General features: G+C 31.4%; 2 protein-coding genes across 6 annotated transcripts in view; one reads left to right on the plus strand and one right to left on the minus strand.

Annotated features, from left to right (window-relative positions):
- Positions 1-23,754, plus strand: part of Sm (heterogeneous nuclear ribonucleoprotein L) — a 152,359-nt gene that overhangs the window by 106,772 nt on the left and 21,833 nt on the right. The gene's annotated exons all lie outside the window — the stretch shown is intronic.
- The window catches only part of LOC145968825 (uncharacterized), a 63,100-nt gene that overhangs the window by 38,439 nt on the left and 907 nt on the right, over positions 1-23,754 (minus strand). For all 3 annotated transcript variants that reach the window (XR_014437876.1, XM_083094639.1, XM_083094640.1), the window contains exons 2-3: positions 22,719-22,971; positions 22,475-22,520 (exon numbers count right to left, since the gene is read on the minus strand). Coding sequence is in view for 2 of the 3 variants with exons in the window: in XM_083094639.1 (XP_082950765.1) it covers positions 22,475-22,520; positions 22,719-22,934 (262 nt within the window). In the remaining variant the exon portion in view is untranslated. The remainder of the gene's footprint in view (positions 1-22,474; positions 22,521-22,718; positions 22,972-23,754) is intronic.

The following is a 23,754-nucleotide window of genomic DNA, read 5'->3' on the forward strand; positions in this document are numbered from 1 at the left end:
GATATATATACTAATATATACTTCTTGAAATTTTCTAATTAATACAATTTAAATATTTCTAAAGGGTTTTGTTTGATTAATGATATCAAATATATTTCTGTAATTAAGTTCAGCGTCCAATTTTCGTGTAAAAGCGAACTCAAAGGGTTTTTCTATTACAAAGGAGAAAGGATGAACCCAGGCTACTCTGTATTTTTCCGTAATTAGATCGTTTAGCACCTGGCTCGCGTTTACGCTTCCAGATCATCATCTACGTCAACCATAATGCTCAATTACTGTGTGGTCTTCATGAGGTTGATATCGGCGCTCGCCAGGCGAGCTCATCAAATCATGTGTGCGCAATTTTCGTGGCAATTGTGAGAAGATTGTAGCACGAAAGATAATATCTGGTAAAAAATAATGTTCATAATTTGATATATTACTGCAATATTTAAAAAATCCAAAGATCAGTCGAGTTCACTCAGTCGTTATATTTTTCATTTATGCAATAACCACAATTTCTCGATATTTTATATTATAGTATAATTGAAATTTTAAGTAGATACTATTAAATAAATTTATTTTTTTTTAATTTAGTAGGATCTTTATTTCTTTAATTTAATGGCCAAAGGGAAGGCTAAATGAATCGAGAACAACATTTGGTAAATTATATTGGTAAGAAAAATAATATATTTTTCTGCTTTGTGTAAAATATTTAAAAATATTTTATTATAAAAAAGAGAAAATATATATTATACTTTTTTATGCGTTAATAAAGTTAATAAATAATAAAGTGGTCAAATTAATATATAATAAAGTCACTTTTTTCATTTTAGCGCTCATACTATTTTTTTAAAGCATTTTCTAAGTAAAAGATTTTATGGCAATTCTAAATTCTATTATTACAAAATTTATATATGTCGGAAAATGGTCTGATAATTCTCACGTTTATAAGATACTTTCAAACTTTAATTATCAATAAATGTTTGAGTTAATCTGCCGGGCGGATCCGCAAGAGTAAAGATCAAATTGTATCGATCGTGAGAATATTGTCAAGAATGCGTGGTACACAGGATGTTCTTTCATCAGTCGGGGTGACGGCCAGACGCTTCCAATTACCGGCTTCAATAGCGTCAAAACGCTTGTACTTTTGCTTGCAGCTCGACGAAAGTGTCTGATAGTAGCACACTATTTGCGTTTTACCGTATCGCAATTTCCGTATCTTACACGTACGTTGAGCGCAATGCGTTCCCTCTGTTCTCGCATAGTTCATTTCCAGGGAGAACGTCGTCGACATCGCTTTCCGTCGACAACGGAATTTTGTCGCCTCATGATAAGAGAAGACGAAGAGGATCCGACGGCTAGAAGCACCGTCTAGTCAGGGATAAACGGCACTTCTCTTTTCACGTAGGGATTAAATTACTGAGGCGAGCAAAAATAAGAGAATTATGTGTGATATGAAATATTAACGATCAACACGTTTAAACCTCAATTATAGCAGAATAAAATGTAAATTTTAAGTCTGTTTAGTGATTTAATTAGTATTGATTATATTAAATTCATTCCCATGTATCAATTAAAAACATTTCAATTATTATAATCATTCAATATTAAATCCATTTTGATTATCATATCATTTAATATTGGAGGTACCTATTGGAAGTTTGCTTATCGATCTTTTCCTTTTTGTTTTATAATAAAATAATATTCGTAAGAGGAAAGATAAACATGATATTACGATTAAATTATATTATCTATTAATATCTTTAAATTATTAAATTATATTATATTATCTATTTATCTAAAATATCTTTGAGTATATCATACACATATTAATTAAATTTAGAGCTGTACAACATTATAAAAATCAGATATGAGGTAAAGAAAAAGAGGATGACAGGGAAGAATTCCTTTAAAAATTTCCCTTTTCATCTTATTCTAATAATAAAAGTCAGTATCCTATCTACGCAGACATTTGCTATTTCTGCAAGACTAGCATTTTCTTATGTCAAAGATCACACATATGTTACCTTATTATATATCAGAGAGATAATTGGACGATATTAAATGATCCGGCAATTTTTCGATTAAACATAACACGAAAAACAAAACGCATCAGAATAGCGGATATCATCAAACTTGTTCTTAATCACAGTTGTGAAAAGCATCCATAAATTCATAGTTTCGGTGGAAACCACCTGCAGGTCGGCCGTACATCACGCCCACCATTCTCATGCATTACTCACAGGGGAGAGATAAATTGGCGGAAAATAAAACTTTATCCCCCCTTTAGGACTTGTGATTTTAATTAAACCCCGTCCCGATAAATAATTATTAAAATAAGCTTGCGATTAAGCATGCCGCGGCATAAAGCGCAAAATAATACGGAAAGTAATATTTTTGATATAATTTGAAAGCAAATTCATTAAGGTAAATATTAGGATAATAATAACAAGACAAAAACAACAAAGACCGAAACAACAAAGTGAATAATTAAACAGGAAATTATAGGAAGGAATATTTTAATTATTAACCTTAGTTAACAATTATTAAGTACATTAAGTGATTATAGCTTTTACATAAAAAAAATGAATATAAATATAAATTTTTAATTATAATTTTTATGTATGTGTGTGATTAAAGTATTATGTTTTCAAGATTATATATTTTCAATTGACTTTATTTTTACCTTTGATGTAAAAGTCTATCTAAAAGCCGATTTAAATGATTTTTTAAAACTTCTGTTTTATTAAATGAAAACTATATCTATATTCCACATATATGAATGAATGGTAAAAGGAATTAAAGAACAGTCAAATTTTAAATGGAAAAAATCTGTGCACTAGAATCTATCCACAACTTTAATTTACTCCACTAATTCTCTCCGTCATCAAGAGAAATTGCGTTTTGAAATTTCGGAGTAATTTTGAGAAGAGGAACGGTATCGTTTATAGTATACTCGAGAAATACAACTATGTCGAATTAAATATTCTGCTGCGATATTAAATCGCGGAAAACGCAATTTCGGGTTGCATACGGAAACGCGTTTTACTTCTTGTTGTGTGAGAAAGAAACAATTTAGACTTTAAAATTAATCATGAATTTACAAATAAATTTTTTATTTGACTTTTATTTAATTATATTGTGTTAATATACCAGACACGCCCAATAACAACTACCTTTCTTTTAGCAAATAAAATAATTCTACGCTGCAGCTACTGCATTGAATTTCTCAAAAGCTTTCATTAAAAAGAAAAAAAAGAAAGAAACAAGTATCCTTGGTTTTTTAACAATGCAAGGCTTTATATAACCTCTGGTGATGTTGCGCTGGCTGTAAAATATCTTTCATTTGTTTTTATCATTTATCCGTAAATAAATTCGCAGATATTCTTTTGAAAAATTATTAGCGGTAAAGATTTGTTGTATGCTTATCGAAATAATGGAGTTCTAGTTTTAATTGGACATTGTATACATTATCATTGTTCGTTATAATGGAAGCAGCTAAAAAGCTTTTTTGATTTTTTTTAATAGTTTCATTTTAGTCCACAACTGTCAAAAAATTGATAAAGATTTCAGGCTGACTTTATTCGCGAGAATCTAATAGATGTGATTCTTCCATTGAAATCGCTGGAGAAGAATTAATTATAGCAGCCTCATCCTCTCGCTTTATGAGTTTGCAAATGAATATTTGATTACTGCGGCAATTAGCGTCCTTCTCTCTTCTCAGTATTATACTTTTTAACAGAACAAAAAAAAGTTATATTTGTAAAATAAATTATCATCACGATGCTACCACAAATTTCGTATTGCAACAAAACATTTGTTTTTACACACAATGTGATCTTTATTTGATTTACTATTTCTTTTAAACGATTTTAATCAATTTAGCGGTAAATTCTGATATTCTCTAATTAATTTTACATTGAGCTTGACTTTCTCACTATTTTGTATTGGTAATATATGAAAGATAAAAGCGGTGAAAATGCAAAAATGCGATTATACGTAGTAAATCGCCCGTATTTTCGCAATGTTATAAATATTTATGTTGTTACAATCTCTTTATGAAAGATACTAATATTAATAATATATCCTTTCTCCAAAATGTGCATGCAGCTAATTTCCTGAATTAAAAATATGATATTCGCGAAAGGTGGCATATTTATTTACAAATAATATATATATATATTTTTTTTTATTTGTAAATAAAATGTTGCATTTTAATAATCACATATTTTATCGTTATAATGCATGAAAGGAAACTTTTAACTAGATGACAGATGAATGACAGATTTGTGCGCGTATGAAATAAATAAATAAATAAATAAATAAATATATATATATATATATATATATAAAATAACAATTTTTTCAGAATTAATTAAAGCTTTACTTTTGTGGAAATTACGAAAAATTGAAAAAAAACATTTATGAGAACAGATAAATTTAATTAGTTTACAAACAAGGCTTTACTGTAATTATATAATATAAATATAATAGTGAAATATTATATAGTGAAATAATAAAAACTTTTACATTTAAAGAGATTAATAAAATATACAAAAACCTATTAGAGAGCCGCTTTAAAAATAAACACAACTTTTCTATCCTTTAATTTCGTTTTATAACATATAAAAATGTATTTAATTATTGTATGAATATATTCGAAAATATAAGTAAAAAATTCAAACGTGCCAAATTTGCAAAAAGTCGCGATATTGACGTAATGGCAAAATAAATTAATGCAATGCTTATCTTGGCATTATTAATATTTCGAAATGGTCATCAAATCTCTCTCCCGCGAATATTTTCTCTCCGATAAACGTCGATACTTCATGCTTCGCTATATATTGACACAATCATATGGATACATGTGAGTGTGTATTATCAATTTTACGATTATATTTTGAACTGCAACTTTCAAAGTGCTACGCGCGTTTATTTTATATACGAAATACGCGAGTCTAAAAATAATGTTTTGAAAATTCTAAATCGTGATTTTTAAATTTGACATTTTCCTTTTTTAATTAGTTTCATAAATTAGCTGTACAAATAAAAAAATTACGATTATGAAATTACGATTATATTTTTTGGTGTTTAGAAAAAACGTTTATATAAAAAATTAATAATCTTTTCTAATTTTTTATATTTATATTAATTTTTCAACTTTCCTATTGCTCAATTTACATAATCGGGTTACTATCATAACGCGTGTAATTCGCAATATGTCATCCGTTATTTTTAATAGTAATAGAAAGTATCCAATCAATGGGCAAAGATATCATGATCTGGAATATTGCCAGAGTGTATGCGTTATTAATACTTGATATGCAATTGAACAACCTTGAAATTTAATTCGCAACTATTCAGTTGCTCATAAGTTAATGCCGTCACGGTATTTATATTACCTAAGAAAAGAAACTCCACCTTTAAACTGGTCTATAACTCTAAATTAATTCACACACACACAAATCTTTCATTAAAATATAATACGATTAGAATAATATCTCTAAATATTTTAACATTGCATTTTAACATATTTTTGTTTAAAATTTTTTTACAATATTCTTTTTATTTTAAATCTTTTTTAATTGTAATATACATATAAAGATACATATAAAGATACGCACAGCCTGTAATATATTGTCTTTATATCGCATTAATAACGATTTTCTGACGAAATATCTCCAAGAGACATGTATGTGCCGACGATGCGTCGCAATAAATTACACATTTCATGTGTCTTTATGATACCATTGTTGGTTTCAATTATACGAGCGAGCTGACCATTGAGATTTGACTTTTTACGATGTCTGTGCGGTTTTACCGTCGCACTGAATGCGCATATGAACGCATATAACGAACAATAAACGTGCGAGACGTCATTTGAAAAAAAAAATAAAAGATTCGAAAATGATACTTCTCATTGCGTTTCCGGATACACTTGTGGTAAATAAATCCGCATGCAGCAAGGGTTCCCAAATTATTTATTCTTTGCAATATCTTTTTGAAAACCTTGTCATTTTATACAATTTACATTTTTTCCGACAAACATTTTTTACAAAATATTATATTCGAAATACATAATTTGCAAATTAGATTACAATCCTCTGTTTTTATTCAGCTCGAATTGTGTGATAATCCTTTGAAATATCATAGTTTGTAACATAATTTCTTGAAAAGTTTGAAGTTAATCATAATCAATTCATGAATTACTATAAAAATAATATAGACAAGAAGATTTTTTTTCTCAAATTTTTCATTAAATTTTCATTATGTTGACATTTAGAAAATTATACACGTTTATATATCATGAAAAATTAAATTTCTTGCTTTTATCTTGAAATATTTAAAGCGCTGAAAATACAAACAAGTCCAAATACACTTTCGATAAATTTAAACCAGATGCGTAGAAACAATTTTTCTGTCAAAAATTATTTTATTTCAAACGCTAACAAAGAAAAATAATTTTTTTTGTATTAGCTATAGATAGAAAGTTATTATTTATAAAGTAAAAATAAAATAATACATGCCGAAGAAAGCTTTGCAGATTAGAAAATACAATAGGTTTTGAAGCAAACAATTGTATGCGACTGAATTATATTCTGGAATACATCAATAGCGAAATGAAATGGAAATTTTCGTTCGAAGCAAACGATAATATTTGAATCAAAGAGACATTGCTGCCCACGTAAAGTGGGCGAATAAAGAATGAACGCTTAGATAAGAGAGCTATTTATATCCGAGAAGAATTTGACGTCTGTAATATATAATGTTTGTAAATTGCAATTTTTTATAAGTCAAACGATAAAAGGATAAAATCATTCTCTAATCTGCAAAGTTCTCTTTAACAAATACTACTTTACTTTTACTTTATAGATTATAATTTTAACTTTATGTACATATGACTAATATAGAGCAATAATTATTTTTTACTTGAATTTTGAGCAGAAATTTTTTGTTTCTTAATATTTTGAACTAGAATAAACTTACTTATATAAAATCTACGAATGCAGAAGGAATATATTACTTATAAATCCCAAGTAACATAATATCTTATTACTTTTATAATTTACTTACAATGGAAACGAAATTTAAGGCAATTTACATATTCGAGTCGATGGACATTCCAATTCAGATTCGAATCATATATCTTTTCTTCCTATTTCCTCTCTCGCAATCCCTTCGCAATCATTTAAAATGCAATAATGTTACCATGTATTATCGAGGCGTCGCGATATTTCGCGTGAAACGTTTCGACTGGGTGGTCCGAATAATAACGAGAGTGATCTCGGAAATGCCACACGTGCACGATTAATTTGTTACATTACTACGATCGTCTCGCATTCGAATTAATGGCGATCGGCCGCGTGCACTGCACAAGAGAGAGAGAGAGCACAGCACACAGATCCTGCGTTCTCAACAGCTGCGTGTTTCCCGCAACATTCGCTATATTTCTCTCGGCGAACATTTACTTTAACATCGTCCGACTATAAACTCCGTATTGGTGAATTGGTTTTTTTTTATGGTCGGTACGTTTGTTCAGTAAATCGTCGATAAAAAACCAAGAGCGCATTCGAACCAATCACAATCGACTTTTGATGACAGTCGGTGGTTTTTGTCGAACCTACACCGTACACATTTTTCTCACGGCAAAATGCTTTGTCGGATTGCCGATGTTCCCGCGATCTAACACGTCAGTTTTCGCTCTGATGCTCACAATCAGTATGAGATTAATCCGCGTGTAATTGAAGAGTTCGATCGAAAACTGGTCTAAGTGTCAAGAAAATTAAAATGGTAGAAGGCAAAAGATTAAGATGACATTATTGAACTATAATAAAGCTTAATTATAGTAAATCATAAAAAAAATACATTTTAAGTTAATGTAACAGTTAGATGGAATTTTAATGATTTACAATTTTGATTGAATGTTCCATATTAAAAATGCAGATTCTTTAAAAAAATTATCTTAATAAATGTTTAATATAACACTTGACCTATTTTGATCCTGATTTTTCAGCTTTGACCAGATTTAATGGAAGTATCTAACATCGTAAAGGCTCAAAGCATAAAATCATAATCTGCTTCAGCTTATCTTAATACTCGACTAAAAAAGACTGCACTTTTCAACGTCCAATTACCGTATTACGCAAATCTCGGGCAGAGAACATCTTTGTTCCGGTAGCTTTATTGTTTCAAAGCAGGATTATAATTTTGTGAGCCGTTATCGCGCTGGATACTTCCATCGACTCTTCAATCCACGAAGGTAATTCGATTGCGGCGTGCCGCAAATGCATCGCGCATCAAATTCTCAAAAGCCATTACGTGGTAATTCACCGGTGAACTCTGCGTTCGCCAGCGGTAAGACTCGTGCGATACGTTACACACAAGCAGTGCCTTTTGCCATTACGCAATAACGCCGCAACACCGAGCGCAGCACGAGCCACAAAATCGATCTCGATCCCTTCGAGCGCTTAGAGAACTCCCGTAGTCACCGCAGACAAGCGCGAGACAACGAGATACAACGTATCTCTACCACATCGACATGTAAAGACACCAGCAACAAAGACAACATACACCGAGATCGAAGCACACGTTCGTCGAAAAAAAAAAAAAGAAAAAATACATCTATTATATTAATGACTGAGCACGAAATATAATCGGCAACACATTTGACCCAGCGAAAAATATGCTCGGCGTAATTAAATAATAACAATCATAAGCGCATCTGCCCCGAAACGTGAATCTACATCGACACTACTACTATTACTACCATTGCTATTACTATTACTACTACTACTACCATCATCATCACCTCCACTACTACTATCATCATCACTATTATCGAAACAACAGTTATCAAACAGAGAAGATTCACGCTATGATCTTAGCACTTAATATCTCTATGCGCCAAAATATGTAGTCTAAGTATCGTGACAAAATATAACAGATCAATCAGTAAGATCGAGCGATTATTCTCTCGCTCCCTTTATAAGTTTCATGATGCGTGAGTCCTCCTATAATTCGCAATTCAACGAGAATGTAATTTTTTATCCAGCAAAAATTCAGGGATTAATGTTCCTTTTTTTTCCTTTCTACTTTATATACAATTATATACTTGATTGATAATAACTATTAATTTATGAAGAATTATAAATCTTGGAAAAATGTATTTTGGAAAGATATAATATATATTTGTTGAATAGACACAATTGAACAGAGTGACGTAATTAATTTTGGAGACAAATAAAATAAGTGACAGATTGACATTAATAATTGTTGATTATCGAAAAACATGTAATAAAAACACGATATTATTTTTAAGATTTTATCAGATTCATATATTTCAATTATTTTTCCAATTTCTTTTAAAATCAATTACCTATTTTTTATTTGACTTTCAACCTTCTCATTTGAAGATTTATTTTATTGAAATGGAATTTTGTGAAAGCTCAAAAATTTCATTCCATATAAAATTGAATTTACACATATATACGCGACAAAAGATTTTATTAATTTCATTACGCGATTAACACAATAAGCGAATAACGAAGTTAGCAGTAAAATGGCTGATGAGCGAGAAAACGTAATTTAGAGCCTTACGACATTAATGGCACATAAAATATCCGGGAGCTAGGTCGCCCTCGGGACGTCGATATAAATTTCTTAAACATTTTTAAATGAATTATTACGTTCAGCTTTGTCGTTTAAAATGTCATCAATAAAATTACGGTTGAAAAAAAATTTATTTCTGATTCTAATCTATTTGTAATTATAAAGTTCGCCCATTTTACGTCTTTTCGTGAAAAAAAAATCATCAAATAATCATTAATTATTATAATTTCTTTGTTCCAAGTGTTTCGTGTTAGAAAGTTAATTATGATGCAAATTAGCATCTAATGTTAATTATTGCTTTTGTCTAACGCTCGCTTTAATCGTGGCTACCTGCACACGTGTTGCCTCGCTTGCGCTTTTGCAATATTCAATGAAACGAACGCGTTGTCTTCGGCTTCGCGCAATGTGCAGATCTTAGAGAAAGCAAAGAATTTCGCTTAGAGCTCGTAGCAGCAAGTAGTGCAATTAGAAAAGAATTTATAATGATGTCATCATCTTTTAATGTTCGCAAAACACATTTACGAATGCGTTTTCACTATCTTTAGCAATATTTTATACTTGCCTTATTCTCTAGATTTGTAATATTAAATATGTCACAAGGCACAACGCTAATTTTCTATTATAAATAGTAGTGAAGATTATAAATTCTGATAGTACATTAGTCCCCTTTTTTCTAGTAATAAATTTGAAATTTTTCTCTTTCTTATTAATTCTCTTACAATGCACAAGGCTAATATTCTATTGTTAACAAAGCAATAGATTTCCAATAGTATGTACTTTCTAGCGATATTTTAGACTCTTCTTATTCTTTAATTCTTTAATGCACTGTACGCTAAAATATAAAATGCAATACCGATTTTCCAATGTAATATGTAATTATTATAGAATACTAATAGATACTATTTCTACACTGACATTTTACTCAATATATAGTTTGAAATATATTTTTAATAAGAGTATTTTACAAGTCGTGCGCGTGTTTTTTTTGAACTACAAAAACCAAGCAAATGTCCATTCTTTTCTTATAATAAGAAACACTTCAAAGTAATAAAACTATAACTATATAATATACAAATTTGATTCACAGTGGCTTTTCGTTTTTTGATTTTTTTTTACGAACTCTTTTTCGAATATATACTCCATGACACTTATCATTATTTTATTGGAGCGCGTAGAATTTAAAGTTGACAAAAGTTGCGAAAACATTTATTCTTCATCTAATATATTGCTTAGAGACAGTTGACGGGTGCTTAAAAAAATTTCTCGCAAAGACATCGCCTCCTTGCAATATCCTTGTGAAAGTTCGTGTCTAGTTTTCTTTTTCCTTTAAAAGTTATTGGAAACTCGTGCGTGCCATTCTACTTTCTCAGCGGGCAGTTCTTGTTCAATGATCTAGTTTAACGATTAAGATTAGCGATCGAGTTTAGCGAATAATATTGCCCGCGTGCCTAGAAAGCAAGATAAATCGCATCGGAAAAATTGCAATAAGATATTTTTATTAATATATACGTTTTTTTTATTATTACCGAAACTTGTTATTTTCTTTCAGTTACAAATTTATGATTTATAATTGAAATTTGAATTTAATTATTTCGTTTGAAAAATTTGGACGAAGAGTTATAATTTGTTTCAACATTAAAGAAATATGAATATTAATAATAATTTTGAATATTAGCTATGTTTGCTGTAATTAAGTTTCTGGTTTGCTAAGAATTTGTAGCTAAAGAAATATTCAATAGACAGAAAATAAAAGATATAGAAACCTAAAATTATAATTCGCGCCAATTAATTTTCTCTCTATCTCTTTTTCTTTTTTTGTTTTAAATTGTCGATCACAATTGAAAATTTTGCGAAATTAATGTTCTATAAATAAAAGAAATATTTACATTTACATATCAAATCTCTCGTTAATCCGAAGCATTTTTCTGCACAGCTGAACGAAATGATTTCGTTTTCCTTGTGCAAATTGAATGGAACAAATTAAACGGGCAATTTCGACGAACATCTGTGTATTATTGTCAGAAATCCGTTGTGATTCGTGGCACGATTTTTCATTTAGCATTATTCCTCTTAATGAACGCGCGATCGCTCCATTTCCGTTCCCAATGTGTCATTCCCGAATCAATACAATCAAACAAGCAGCCAAAGCCAGACACGTTTAGACGATTCCGTTACATCGAGGATGCGAAATCGATCATGCACACGGATTTGCAACTATTACCGTTTTCTCTCGGAAACTACCACGCGTACATCATATAAAAGTATTAAATACAAAATATCGCTAGTAATAGAAATCCGTCGTTCCATAAAAATTCGCCTGTTCTATCAAATATTACGTTCATTTGAGCCCAAATTTTTAAAGAAAAAAAAACATCAACATTTGTATATATTTTATAAATTTTTTTCTTCCTAAAATTTTTTCTTCCTAAAATCGTATTTCGTAAAAATTTATACGAAAAGGCCAAAAGTAAAATATTATTCTCTTAGTAAAAATATTTAAATATTGCATATGGTGCACGGACATTTTTATTTAATTTTTTTATATACTAATATTTAGGAGAAAATATATATTAATATCTCATTATGCAAATTAGATTAATCTACCCACACTATTGATTAATAAAACCCATAGGAAATATTATTTCTATTTCTATGAAAATAACATTTAATAGGAAAAAATAATAATCCTCTTGGAGATAATTAATATGAATGTCACTCTATCAATATGTGTCTAATAAATTCTATAAAGTTTTATATGAGTTTTATATAAAATTTTTTAGAATATTGATAATTATTTATTATATTTAATATCACGAACGTACAAAAATTAAAATACAATTTAATTCTATTTTGTTTTCATGCAGTTTTCGGTTCAATTAATTTTGCCAACGCGTTATTCGCTGGTCGGTATATATCTTTTTTACGTTACAAAAAGCGTTTATTCAATTTTTTTCTCTCAAGAAGCTTCTTGCTCAAGTTTCATCTTCGAGCTCTGCTCCCGATGTCGGCAGCGTCGCTTCTTGACGACGAAATAAAACCGGGATATAAAATAAACCAGAGTCAATAAGGAAAAGACATTTTCTTTGAGCGAGCGAAAGGAAGACTCATGCATCCCGTATACTCGATAAAGGAAACGATGAGGAAAATAGCCTGACAGAGAAAGAGAGGACGAGAGAGAGGGAGAGAGACAGAAAAAGAGCGCTAGAGAGGAATGTATGTGTCTAGGAGAATACAAAAGGAGTATATAACAAAATAACCAAACATCAACAACATGAACAAGCACAACAACAACATCGACAATAATAATAACAACATCAACAACAACCGATTTTCGAGATCGGATACACCGTTCGATGATAAATATTATATATATATATATGCCTATACGTTGGCACCGTATATACATATACATAGAGATAGAGACAGCATCCACATAATATATACGTCACACATCACGCCGTAGATCTGCCGGATCCTCCACCCACGAACCAATCAACCAATCAACCAACCATCGGAAAACCACGAAAAAAAAATCTTCCATCCCCGGACCACAACGTCGCGAAGATAGCACACTGATAAATATAATGCGAGTCATGGGCGCACGTATATGTATACGTATACGCACACGCATACGTATGTACACGCATACATATACGCACACACGTGCGCGTGAGTTAGAATCGATAGAAAAAAAAAATAAATAGATAAATAATGCCATACGTCTCTCAGAATAATATGCTCACCACCACAACGTCTTGCAAGGGCTACCAGTGCACTCACAGACAAACATTCAAATCGACCACTGCCTACCGCTCGAAAAAAGAAAAAAATATTTACCTATACGTGTATGTGTATATGTTATATATAAAGTCGGACTATATATATACATATAGAAACGGCTTTCAGAGAAGCTCCATGTGTATATATGTATAAGCAATCGGATTGTGGAAGGTAGAGATACGAAAAGGGATTCCTGACATGCACGTATATATATTGATATATGCGGCTGGCTGTCGGAAACGTTGCTCTTGCAGTCAATAATCTGAGCGAGATGCGACCGAGGATGTAAGTCGCATCATTGTCCGAGCCAGCTAAACTCTGCATGACTATTTGTTGCCTCAGTCCAGTTAATAATCCTAGCTAAATTGTAGAAGGAACAGTACACATAGAATAAGCAGAGTTAGCTTCAACTCTGGCATTGATGCAACTAGTTCCAAATTTCTAACTATTTTGGAAGAACAAGTTGGTCGAGTCGGTTATAAAATCATTTTTGCGAAAGGTAAAATATGGAAGAATAATATAAAATCGAATTGATTAATTAAAATTGGCACATTGTTACTTGGCATATCATGATATCTTTTTATAAGAAATAATTAATACAATTGATTGAAAATATATTTTTGTTAAAATGAAAAATTTATTTTTAGTTAATTTAAAGAAGGAAAGATAAAGATGCAATGTCTCACTATCTTGTCGAAATTAAGTTATCTACTTTATCAATTATTATTTTCGCGTTACAATATAAATATAAATTATCAATAAAAAATTTTTAATAATTATATATAGAAAACTTTAAAATTAAATTTTATGTTTTTAATTTCTATAAAAATCATCTCATTACTGAATGATAAATTACATTTTACATAATATTTACATTTTTTTATATTTCTTCAATTCATTTTTAAGATATCGTGGATTATCAACATTATGCCAATTCAATCGTATAGACAATTAAATTCAATTCTGTCAAATTTGTAAGTGATATTTATTATTTTTTTGACGAGATATATAATAACAATAAAACTATCATAAATCACCTCGATAGTTCGAAAGTTCAAGAAAATATCAAACAAGACATAGACGTTGGAATAAGTTGTCTCGACCAGCTCGTTCTCGCTATTTGATGGCATCATCGAAGTTTCATCGGAAACCACTCGAGCGCATCTTCCGCACGACGGGAAACGTTTCCGGTCGCCGACAAGCATCGTCTCATATGCCAGCCGTACATATACATATATACGTATATATCTATATACATATATACATTACGCCCGTACGTGTATGTATATTACTCACACGACTATTCAATCTCTCCTCTCGCTTGTCACGCACATGACCGAAGAGGAAGGGGTCGGCGTCGAGATCGGCCGGCGGGTTAAACTCTCTCGGCGGAGCCCCTCTTCGACGGAATATATAAATAAGAGTCTATGTGTTATAAAACATATACATGTACGGATTCGTAAAATGCACACACGATCGGAATTTCCCCGTCTCTCCCACCCCGAGCGGTGGGAAACCGGTGATTACGGGAAGGAACTCGGGAGAGAGAGAGAGGGAGAGAAAGAGAGAGCGAGAGAGAGAGAGCGAGAGAGAGAGAGAGAGAGAGAAAGAGAGAATGGAAAGGGGATTGTTATGTTGGAATGTTTGTCTGTGTGCAGATGCAGCCTACTCATTGTTGACTTGATGGTGATGATGGATTCTCACGTGGAACGTGGAGTTCAGGGCCCGGTGGTGAATGAGAGGGGGCTTAGGCAGGTCTACGGCTCATTTCCCCCTCCTCCCTCTACCACTACCACTATCTACGGAGAGTGAGAGTGAATACACGGATGTGGATGTCCGGAACACGGATGTGCGGTCCGTCCGTCCGTCCGTGAGTTGTCGAGAGCGGCAAGACCGACGGCTCGACAGAGACTCTACCGAGACACGTGCCACGTGTCGCCGCGAGACCGCACGGTAAGTGAGTTCGAGTATATTGTTCGTCCCTCTCTCCTCTAAACGCGCGTCAACGAAGCGTCGAGCGACTGAAGCGCAGCATGGACCTCAAGACATCAGACCGCGCACCACGTGGACGTCCTCTTCCGTATATATCTACCTACGTACACTAGACCGCTAACATCCGTAACGTTAGCTTGCGGAAAAGGCGAAACGCCGCAAGCTGAATCCCCAGAGTGAGAATGCTGGAGCCATTAGAGCATAGTAATCTCTCGAGTGGCGGATTTAAAGCTCCAGGAAACTCTAAGCGGAATACATATGGAATACCAATATGTATCTTATGGACACAATATAATGATAAATGGTCTTTTCACGATGGAAATAATTCATGGAAATAATTTTTCGTGTTACCATATACGCGCTTATTGATAAATTCGCTGCCGATGATGACATTTCAAGATGACATGTATGTATCCAGTTTGATATTATAAGTAATAAGATGAAAATGTTAAATAAAATATACGAAAAATGTGAAACGACATGTATGAAATAATCAGCATGCGCTTCTTTGTATGTAAAAAAACATATTGATTACTTTGCAAATGATCATCGGTCACACACACATATGTGCTAGATTGTTAGCGGCTAGTGTAAGTATGGTCGTTTATTATATTAAGTAAAAAGATGTATATGTACTTTGAAATTTCAGAAAATTTTTTTACACTGTCACTTAATTATATTTACATTTTTGATCTTTATTTTCTCTTTTTTTATTTGCTATAACAAATATATGCATTATTAAATAAAAAGTAATTAAAGAAATATTAAAGTTCCTAATTTTTTTTAAATTCTTTCCTTTTTAATTTTCTCAAGTAATTTTAATTAAAACTATTACTCACACATCTATAAATTTAAATTTAAAAAGTCTTTAATTTAATACAAATTTATATTTATTGTATATCGACTTTTACATGTTTTTCTCATTATATTCTATAGTCCATATTTGAACCATTAAGTCGCGAGTCATGATGTGAGAGCATTCAAGATTAATTCAATTTGTTAGGTCGTCACATTGAGATAACATACATAGTACAACAGCACTATGTACTGACAGCAAACAGTGTGCCGACGGCTACTGACCACAAAGGGACTAAATTTATGCTCCACCTGGAGACGTCCTCATAATGATTGTCATTAGATGACCGCTCTGGGACATGCGGAAATGGCCGTTCATGGTCAGTGAAGTCGGCATGTACAGTAATACTAATTAATCGCAGAAACGCTTTCGGCTATTTACATCGCTAGTTGATCATGCTGTGCAATTAGCGAGCTTTAATGCTATTTTATATTTGATGGGCATTTGCTATCTAGCATGTCCCCGAAAAATTGAGAGACTTTATTTGTCTGCAAGAGGAATGAATGTAGTTTTCGGGCAAAATAAAGAGAGTTTGCGAAAGTTACTCGGAAAAATTATACAAGTTTGTATTATAAATTACACGCAGAAAATTATATCGGAGAATCTTTTTCATTATGTATCTTATTATTTTTTGTATACATGATAAAATAAAGCTTATATAAAATTTGTTCGTATATGTGACAAGTTTTCATTGCAAATTATGTATAAAATTATGTAATTATACAATGAATATTTTCTTGATATAATATTTTATTATTCTATTGTATTCTTGTATCAATATTGCGAATGTTGTACGATAAATCGATTTTGAAAACAAGTTAAACAATTTTTAGGAGTAAAGTAAAAATTTTAATAAAAAAAAGAAAAAGCAATAATAAAATTTAATTCAAATCGTATCTTGGAATGTATATCATGGTCGATTATACCAGATAGTATTTTAAACGTAAATTTCATAGACCATTTTATCTGAATAAATATTTTGAAAGTGATCTTCAAAGTCTATAACTTCAAAGTCTTTTTTTGCCATCCGCAAATAAAAAGCAAGACATATTGAATATTTCATCAGGAAATACAGAAAGCACTTATGATATAATATGTATGTATGTACATGTGATATATGTGAAACGTATAATTATATTTATTATTCTCATAATTGCGGTAATTGCTGAATGCTATAAATATCATGAATAAAAAAATCTTGAATTTAAGATATTTGTATGAATATTTATTAAATGTTAAAAATTTTATTTAAAGAATTAATGTTATTAAGTTTCTTAATTACGACATCAAATAGTCTTTTTTTTTTATAAAATAATACATCTAATATACATCAACAATAATTATTTATAATTATTATATTTTTTATTCATAATCATAACATTCAACAAATATCGCAATTATGAGAGCGAATAATTGTATGTCTCGCCGTCATATCATTAAAATAAATGCTCTCTGTATATCCATGAACGTATAATTCCACGTTGATAATGTTAGAAACAATTAGTGAAATATTAAGAGTAATAAGTAATATAGTTTACAAATTTTGATTTATTATGCATTCGTGTATATAGGATGAACCGTATTTCTGTTCTAGGATTAAGAACGGTCTCATTATCAAATGATTAACGAGTTTATCTTAAGCAAAAACGTATCGAAATGATATTAGACACTTGCGCACACCTAATGACACAATAACAATAGTAATAATCGCAGAACGTGCACGTGTACGAGATGTAAATCGGTTTTCGCATCAAGCGCAGTTTAGGTAAATTGCCCAAAATTGGGATACAGGTAATTAGTGCAATTATTAATGCATTCGTAATTTCTAATCGACACAAGCCGATTTGCATACGCATTGCTTTGGAGATAATCGTTACGCTATCCAAAATATATAACGAAAATCTCGGCTCGTTTTCGAAAAAAATATTAATTTTGAAATCTAACTATCTGAAGGTATCCTGATTTTCCACTTCTTGCCGATCGTTGTGACACATTGCTCTATTAGGTTAACTTTAATTATACCTGTTGCACTATACACGCCGACTTTCTGAGAAAGCTACCAAATATTTGCTTTGAAGAGGTAATTCGATCTCGCAGTAACAACTTTCGATAAGTCATCATAAGAAAACTATGTACTAGCACTTGATACAAATATTGTTAATAAATATAAAAAAATTATTTTATTATTAAAGTATTAAATTAAATTAATTGAGTTTCTATTTCTAAATTAATATGCATTAAATGCACATATTTTTTGTTTCTTAATGATATTAAAAATAAAAAAAATAGTCATGAGATTACTTAAGATTTGTTGTTAATTATCTTGTCGTTATTAATGTCATATCATATTATACATTTATTTTATCATACATATATAAGTAAAAGATAAATTAAAAATGTTTTTAATATTTCTGATATGTTTTCCATTTTCCTATTTTTATTCTTTTCAATATACTAAGAAGAGTACATTTATTAATAAAGTGATTTTTATAGATACATATATCCATAATCATTTGTCATACATTTAATTCGAACACAACGTGGCATACTCATGCTGAGTGCATTTATTGCCTAGATCGTCTACCTTCACTTTTTAGTACAATCGGACCGCTTAATAGAACTTTGAAAGCTTTTCCAGATCCCCCATACTATTGCTTTTCCGCGTTATTAAGTTGAAAATTGATAATTCACGTAATAGCAAGATAACTGTTACGGGGCTGTTACATTTAACGATCGCAGGCTTGTTACGATGTATCTAATTTAAGAGCTCTTGTTTCGCATTTTCCATAAAAATCTTAAGTTTTGTTGCATTTCTTTTTTTTATTTTTTTCCTTTCATTATCACAAAATAAGTTTCGATAAAGTGCAAGACCACGAAAGATTATTTTTACATTTTTAAAGAAAAAAATAATATCGTTTGACGACGAGTGTTTTTTTAATATTCATTTTATTTTATTTCGTCTATACTATATAGCATTCGTGACTTCAAAGAAATTGGGCTTTAATCCTGAACTCCGGACATATATATCGTCTCACGATAGTTTGTTCATCGTCGAGTAATCCCGTCCGCGTTCAAATAATCTATACGTCGCTTCTTCCGGTTACGTCCTGCGACCAATATACCACCTGCGCCATCGTCGACGAGCTTAACACAGCTATATATAGAGTGTACTGAGTTTCATGCATTATACTTCTACAGAGAGAGATCTCCACATAAAATTATTTAATTTTAAACATCAAATTTTATCGCGTTTAATTCGAAGAAATTAAGATTGTATTTCTTTTTATTATTGAATTTGCAAAGGATGATGCATATTCAATTTAAATCAGCAGAAAGGTAGAATCTAAATTGATTAAAGAATCTGGCATTTAAATCTGATTAATGCAATATTAAAATAAATGAAGATATATCGCATTGTACGTGTTAGATATTTTACAATATTTTATTATTATATTTCACATTTTCAATTTTTTAATTGCATGAGTATAGTGAAAATTGCAGTCTATGGCCATTTTATTATGCTCCGCCTATATATTATATTATGGAGTGCACAATAATAACCTACATAGCGATCATATCAAAAAGGTCGATATTACATACGAATCCTCGTTCTCTGTCATTTATTTCCATCGCGTCCTTCCAGAGAAACGCGATGAGTGGAGGATTTCTTATCCCACCGAAAAAAAGCAAAAAAAAAAAGAAAAAAGAAATCTTCAATAATCTCTTGAGCGCAGGGTTCGCAAGGGTGATCAGAGGATCGTAATTTCCCTATCACGCGTCTTATCGGGCATAAAATTGCAATTTCGCTCGGTGAGCAACAGCCCGATGACCTACGAGTCTAATACCCGCTTGTAATAATCGTACGTAGATCCTGTTACATCGGCATCGTAATGACATTTACCTTTACGATCCAATACTCCAGCGATGAAATTGTTTTATAGAAATCCTGCACGCTACTGGTTTAATCTGACAGCAAACATCCGCAGCGGCGTTATTAATTCAACCATTTTGATAGATCACTTGACATTCATCTTGAGATTTATGAGACAAGTTTTATATACGAAGCTAGTTTAATAAAAACCGAATATTTATAAAAGCGAACGTTTTTAGAAATTATTTTTATTATTTAATTTGTTTATTTAATTTTGTTTTAATATATATTTGCTGATATGTGGGACTTAGAAGAAGAGATTATTTTTCCCGTTTTTTAGTGATAACTTGCATAAGCATAATTGCAGAATTATTTAATATTAGTAATTAATAATTTACGAGAGCGGATAGACACTTTCTTATTTCGGTTACGAGAATAATGGAGGACTATGAATTGCTGTTCGCCGTGAGATTGTTTTGGAGATTGAAATTCTCGACGCACTGATTTAACTTGACAGTGAACGTCTACGGTGGCGTTATTAATTTACGGCCGAACGTCCATCGCTCAAACTTGACACTTGCGAAAGAGAGAGATAGAGAGAGAGAAATTTTGCACAGAATCTAACAGGTAAATATAGAGATCTTTTTTCCAAAGATAGAAGAAAACGTACTTTATCCAGATAAATCAAATAGAATCATAAATGTCTCGAGCTGTCTTAGCTGTTCCAATTTCAAACTGTCGATAAGATATTTTCACGTTCGCCATTGAACGGTAAATTCGTTAATCGTGTCCCGGGAAGCTGGGCCAAGACAAACAACCATCGGCAGAAACTCCGGACGATGCGACGCGTAGTATCCCGCCAGTATCCGAAATCGCAATTTCCGCGGACCTGCACGACTTCTACAAGTGCCAATATCGAGTTTCATGGAGTCGCGAGGATCTCGACGATGCCCGGACCAGATGCGCTGTTTCTCGAGTTTGTCGTGGAGCACACGGTCCAACGTGCTTGTCCTATTCCGTTATTGGAAAACACACGCCAGCCGTGCCAGCAGTCTTCATTTCGACATTAAATGATTAACTCGCAAATTAGGACGGCTCGAAATTATTTGCATTTCAATTTTCATAAATCATCGAATCATTTTAATATTAAATCGGAGCGTTTTATTTCATTTATAGTTTTAAAAATTAGAGATACACGGATCGCTATTTTTAACTAGCTGTTTTCAAATATAAGCATTATCAATTTGGAAAAATAATATGATAATTTTAAATGATTGATATAGTTGACAGCAGCTTTACATTTACATCACGAGTGTGATTTTCGAGCAAATATTCCATTTTCCACCTCGAAATATTATTTAAATATCGATCTGTTATTAAAAAGGCATTTACCTTTCAAATCTATTTTTAAAAAGAGAGACGTACTTCTTTAATCTTCGTAATTCAATCAAACATTATACATCCTATGCGGCGGCGGCGGCATTAGCGTACCGATCTTAATTAGCAATTAATCTGCCGGGATTCTGTACGTCCACAATAGAGTAGTATCGGACTCGATCCCTGGATCAAGCAGGATTAAAGCGATTGCTTCCTTCTCGGCGAGCACCAATCAAGTGGCTGATGCAACTTGAACGATAGAGAAGGAATTCAATTTCAAATGAAGATGGAATGGACGTCTCTCGCTGCAACCGCTCAAGACACGGCGAATATCGAATATTCAGAAGAGGATACATAGACACACACGTACTCAAAGAGTAAGATAGATAAATAGAGGATGAAACGATATAGCTTGTTGCAGCAACAAGCGTACAATGCATACAGTGTAGATGCTCCATAATGTGAGTAAGTATACCAAAAGGAAATTCATGCTTATTTGAGAATACATATACGCATGTATCTTGTGTATATAGATGTAACGCGGTTTAGCATAAACCAATAATGCATAGCGCAATATATATGAAGAACCAAATACGGTTTATACAAGGTCTTGCTCTGCTACTATTATCTTTCCTACCAATCACAGAGAACATGGAATACGTATCATATCGGCCTCTCTCGTCAAGAATTTGATTAAAATCTAAATTAGATTATTTTAAGCGTAATTTTCTGTCATTATTATTCTATTATCTATTAATTTTCTCTCATTATTATCCGATATAATATAATTTAAGATCTTAAATTTGTATGTGTGTGAAGTTGATTTATGCAGCGTATTCGCGATTAGTACATTTTAATATTTTTTAATATTACAATCTTAAAATATGAATCTGTTATTCTCATCATATTTATTATTAATTGAATTATATTTACGCAACCTTTATAGGAATTATAAAGCTTTCAAAAAAGAGAGATTGAGATTTACATAAAAAATAATTAAAACTCACCGGTACTCGATGCGCAGCAACGAAGTTGTATGAAATATCCTACGATCTGTAAAAAACATAAATATATTAAATTGTAGATGTATAAAATACTGGTCAAAATTTTTAATACGTATTTAATTATACATATTTAATACGTAATTTAATTATATTACATAATGATGTAAAATAAATTACTTCCGGAGATAAACAATTAATTTCACAAAAAATAATAAAAAATAAATTAAAAAGTATATAAATTGCTCACCTCAAAGTTGCTCCAGCGACGCCTGATGCTTCCTAGGCCTCCTCCTCCTCTCAGACTGTCAGAATTCCTTTTCAGGTTCACTCGCGCACTATATTCACTTACGAAAATACAGTTAATGATTGCGAATACAGTTAACGTCCGCGGCACTTTGTTAAAAACGAACGCGCAAAACTTTGTACGGCACTCCCGAATTCCGCGATCGAGAATAAAAGGCATCTCGTATGTACTCAATGGAAATGTACTCCATGATGTTCTGCAAAAAGGGATGCACTATGATTAAACTCCAAAAAACGAACACTGAGCAAGAATATTTGAAAATAGCGTCACTCTTTTGATTACTTTCGTGATATATTTGGATCGAATAATGTAAAATACACATTTTAAACGTATTGGGCGAAATAATAATAATAACGCCGAATATTAATTACGTGGTTAACAAGTATATTAAAACATACATATGATATAAATATTAAATACGCAACCGTATTAATTAATTAAATGCGTCACATAACATTATTTGATTTGAAATCTATCCGTTTTATATCCGCGACATTTCCTTAATGATCGAGAAAATGATACGAATAACGCCGAAATTTTCTTTTAATTAATCGCGCGATATCTCTTGCGTCGAGTTAATGTTTCGTTAAAAAGCTAATTATCAGTTAATTAAACATTAATTATAAGAATTAAAGTATTATAGAAATCAATTAATCGAATTGATAATCATAATCGCTACTAATTGTATTATTATAGAAAATGTTAGCATTTGGAGTTTCTTATGATCGTATTTCAAGAATTAATATTTGTAAGATACACACGAAATAATTCGCGCTGCTATCTATTCATTCGAGTCGCACGAATAGTAAAATAATGGCATATCTTAAGAATTAATCTCTTCGTTGACAATGTGAAGCATTTGATATCTCTTAATACTTGTTGCGGTATATTTCGCGAGATAATACAATAAAATAACGATTCACACCGCTGCCTTCTTGCTCGAGTGTCGCCGCGTAAATGACCTCAAGGTGACTGCGTA

The sequence above is a fragment of the Camponotus vicinus genome, unplaced genomic scaffold, assembly GCF_025532165.1.
Source record: "Camponotus vicinus isolate PSW18456_S1 unplaced genomic scaffold, iyCamVici1.0 SCAF_3, whole genome shotgun sequence".
Classification (NCBI taxonomy): Eukaryota; Metazoa; Arthropoda; class Insecta; order Hymenoptera; family Formicidae; genus Camponotus; species Camponotus vicinus.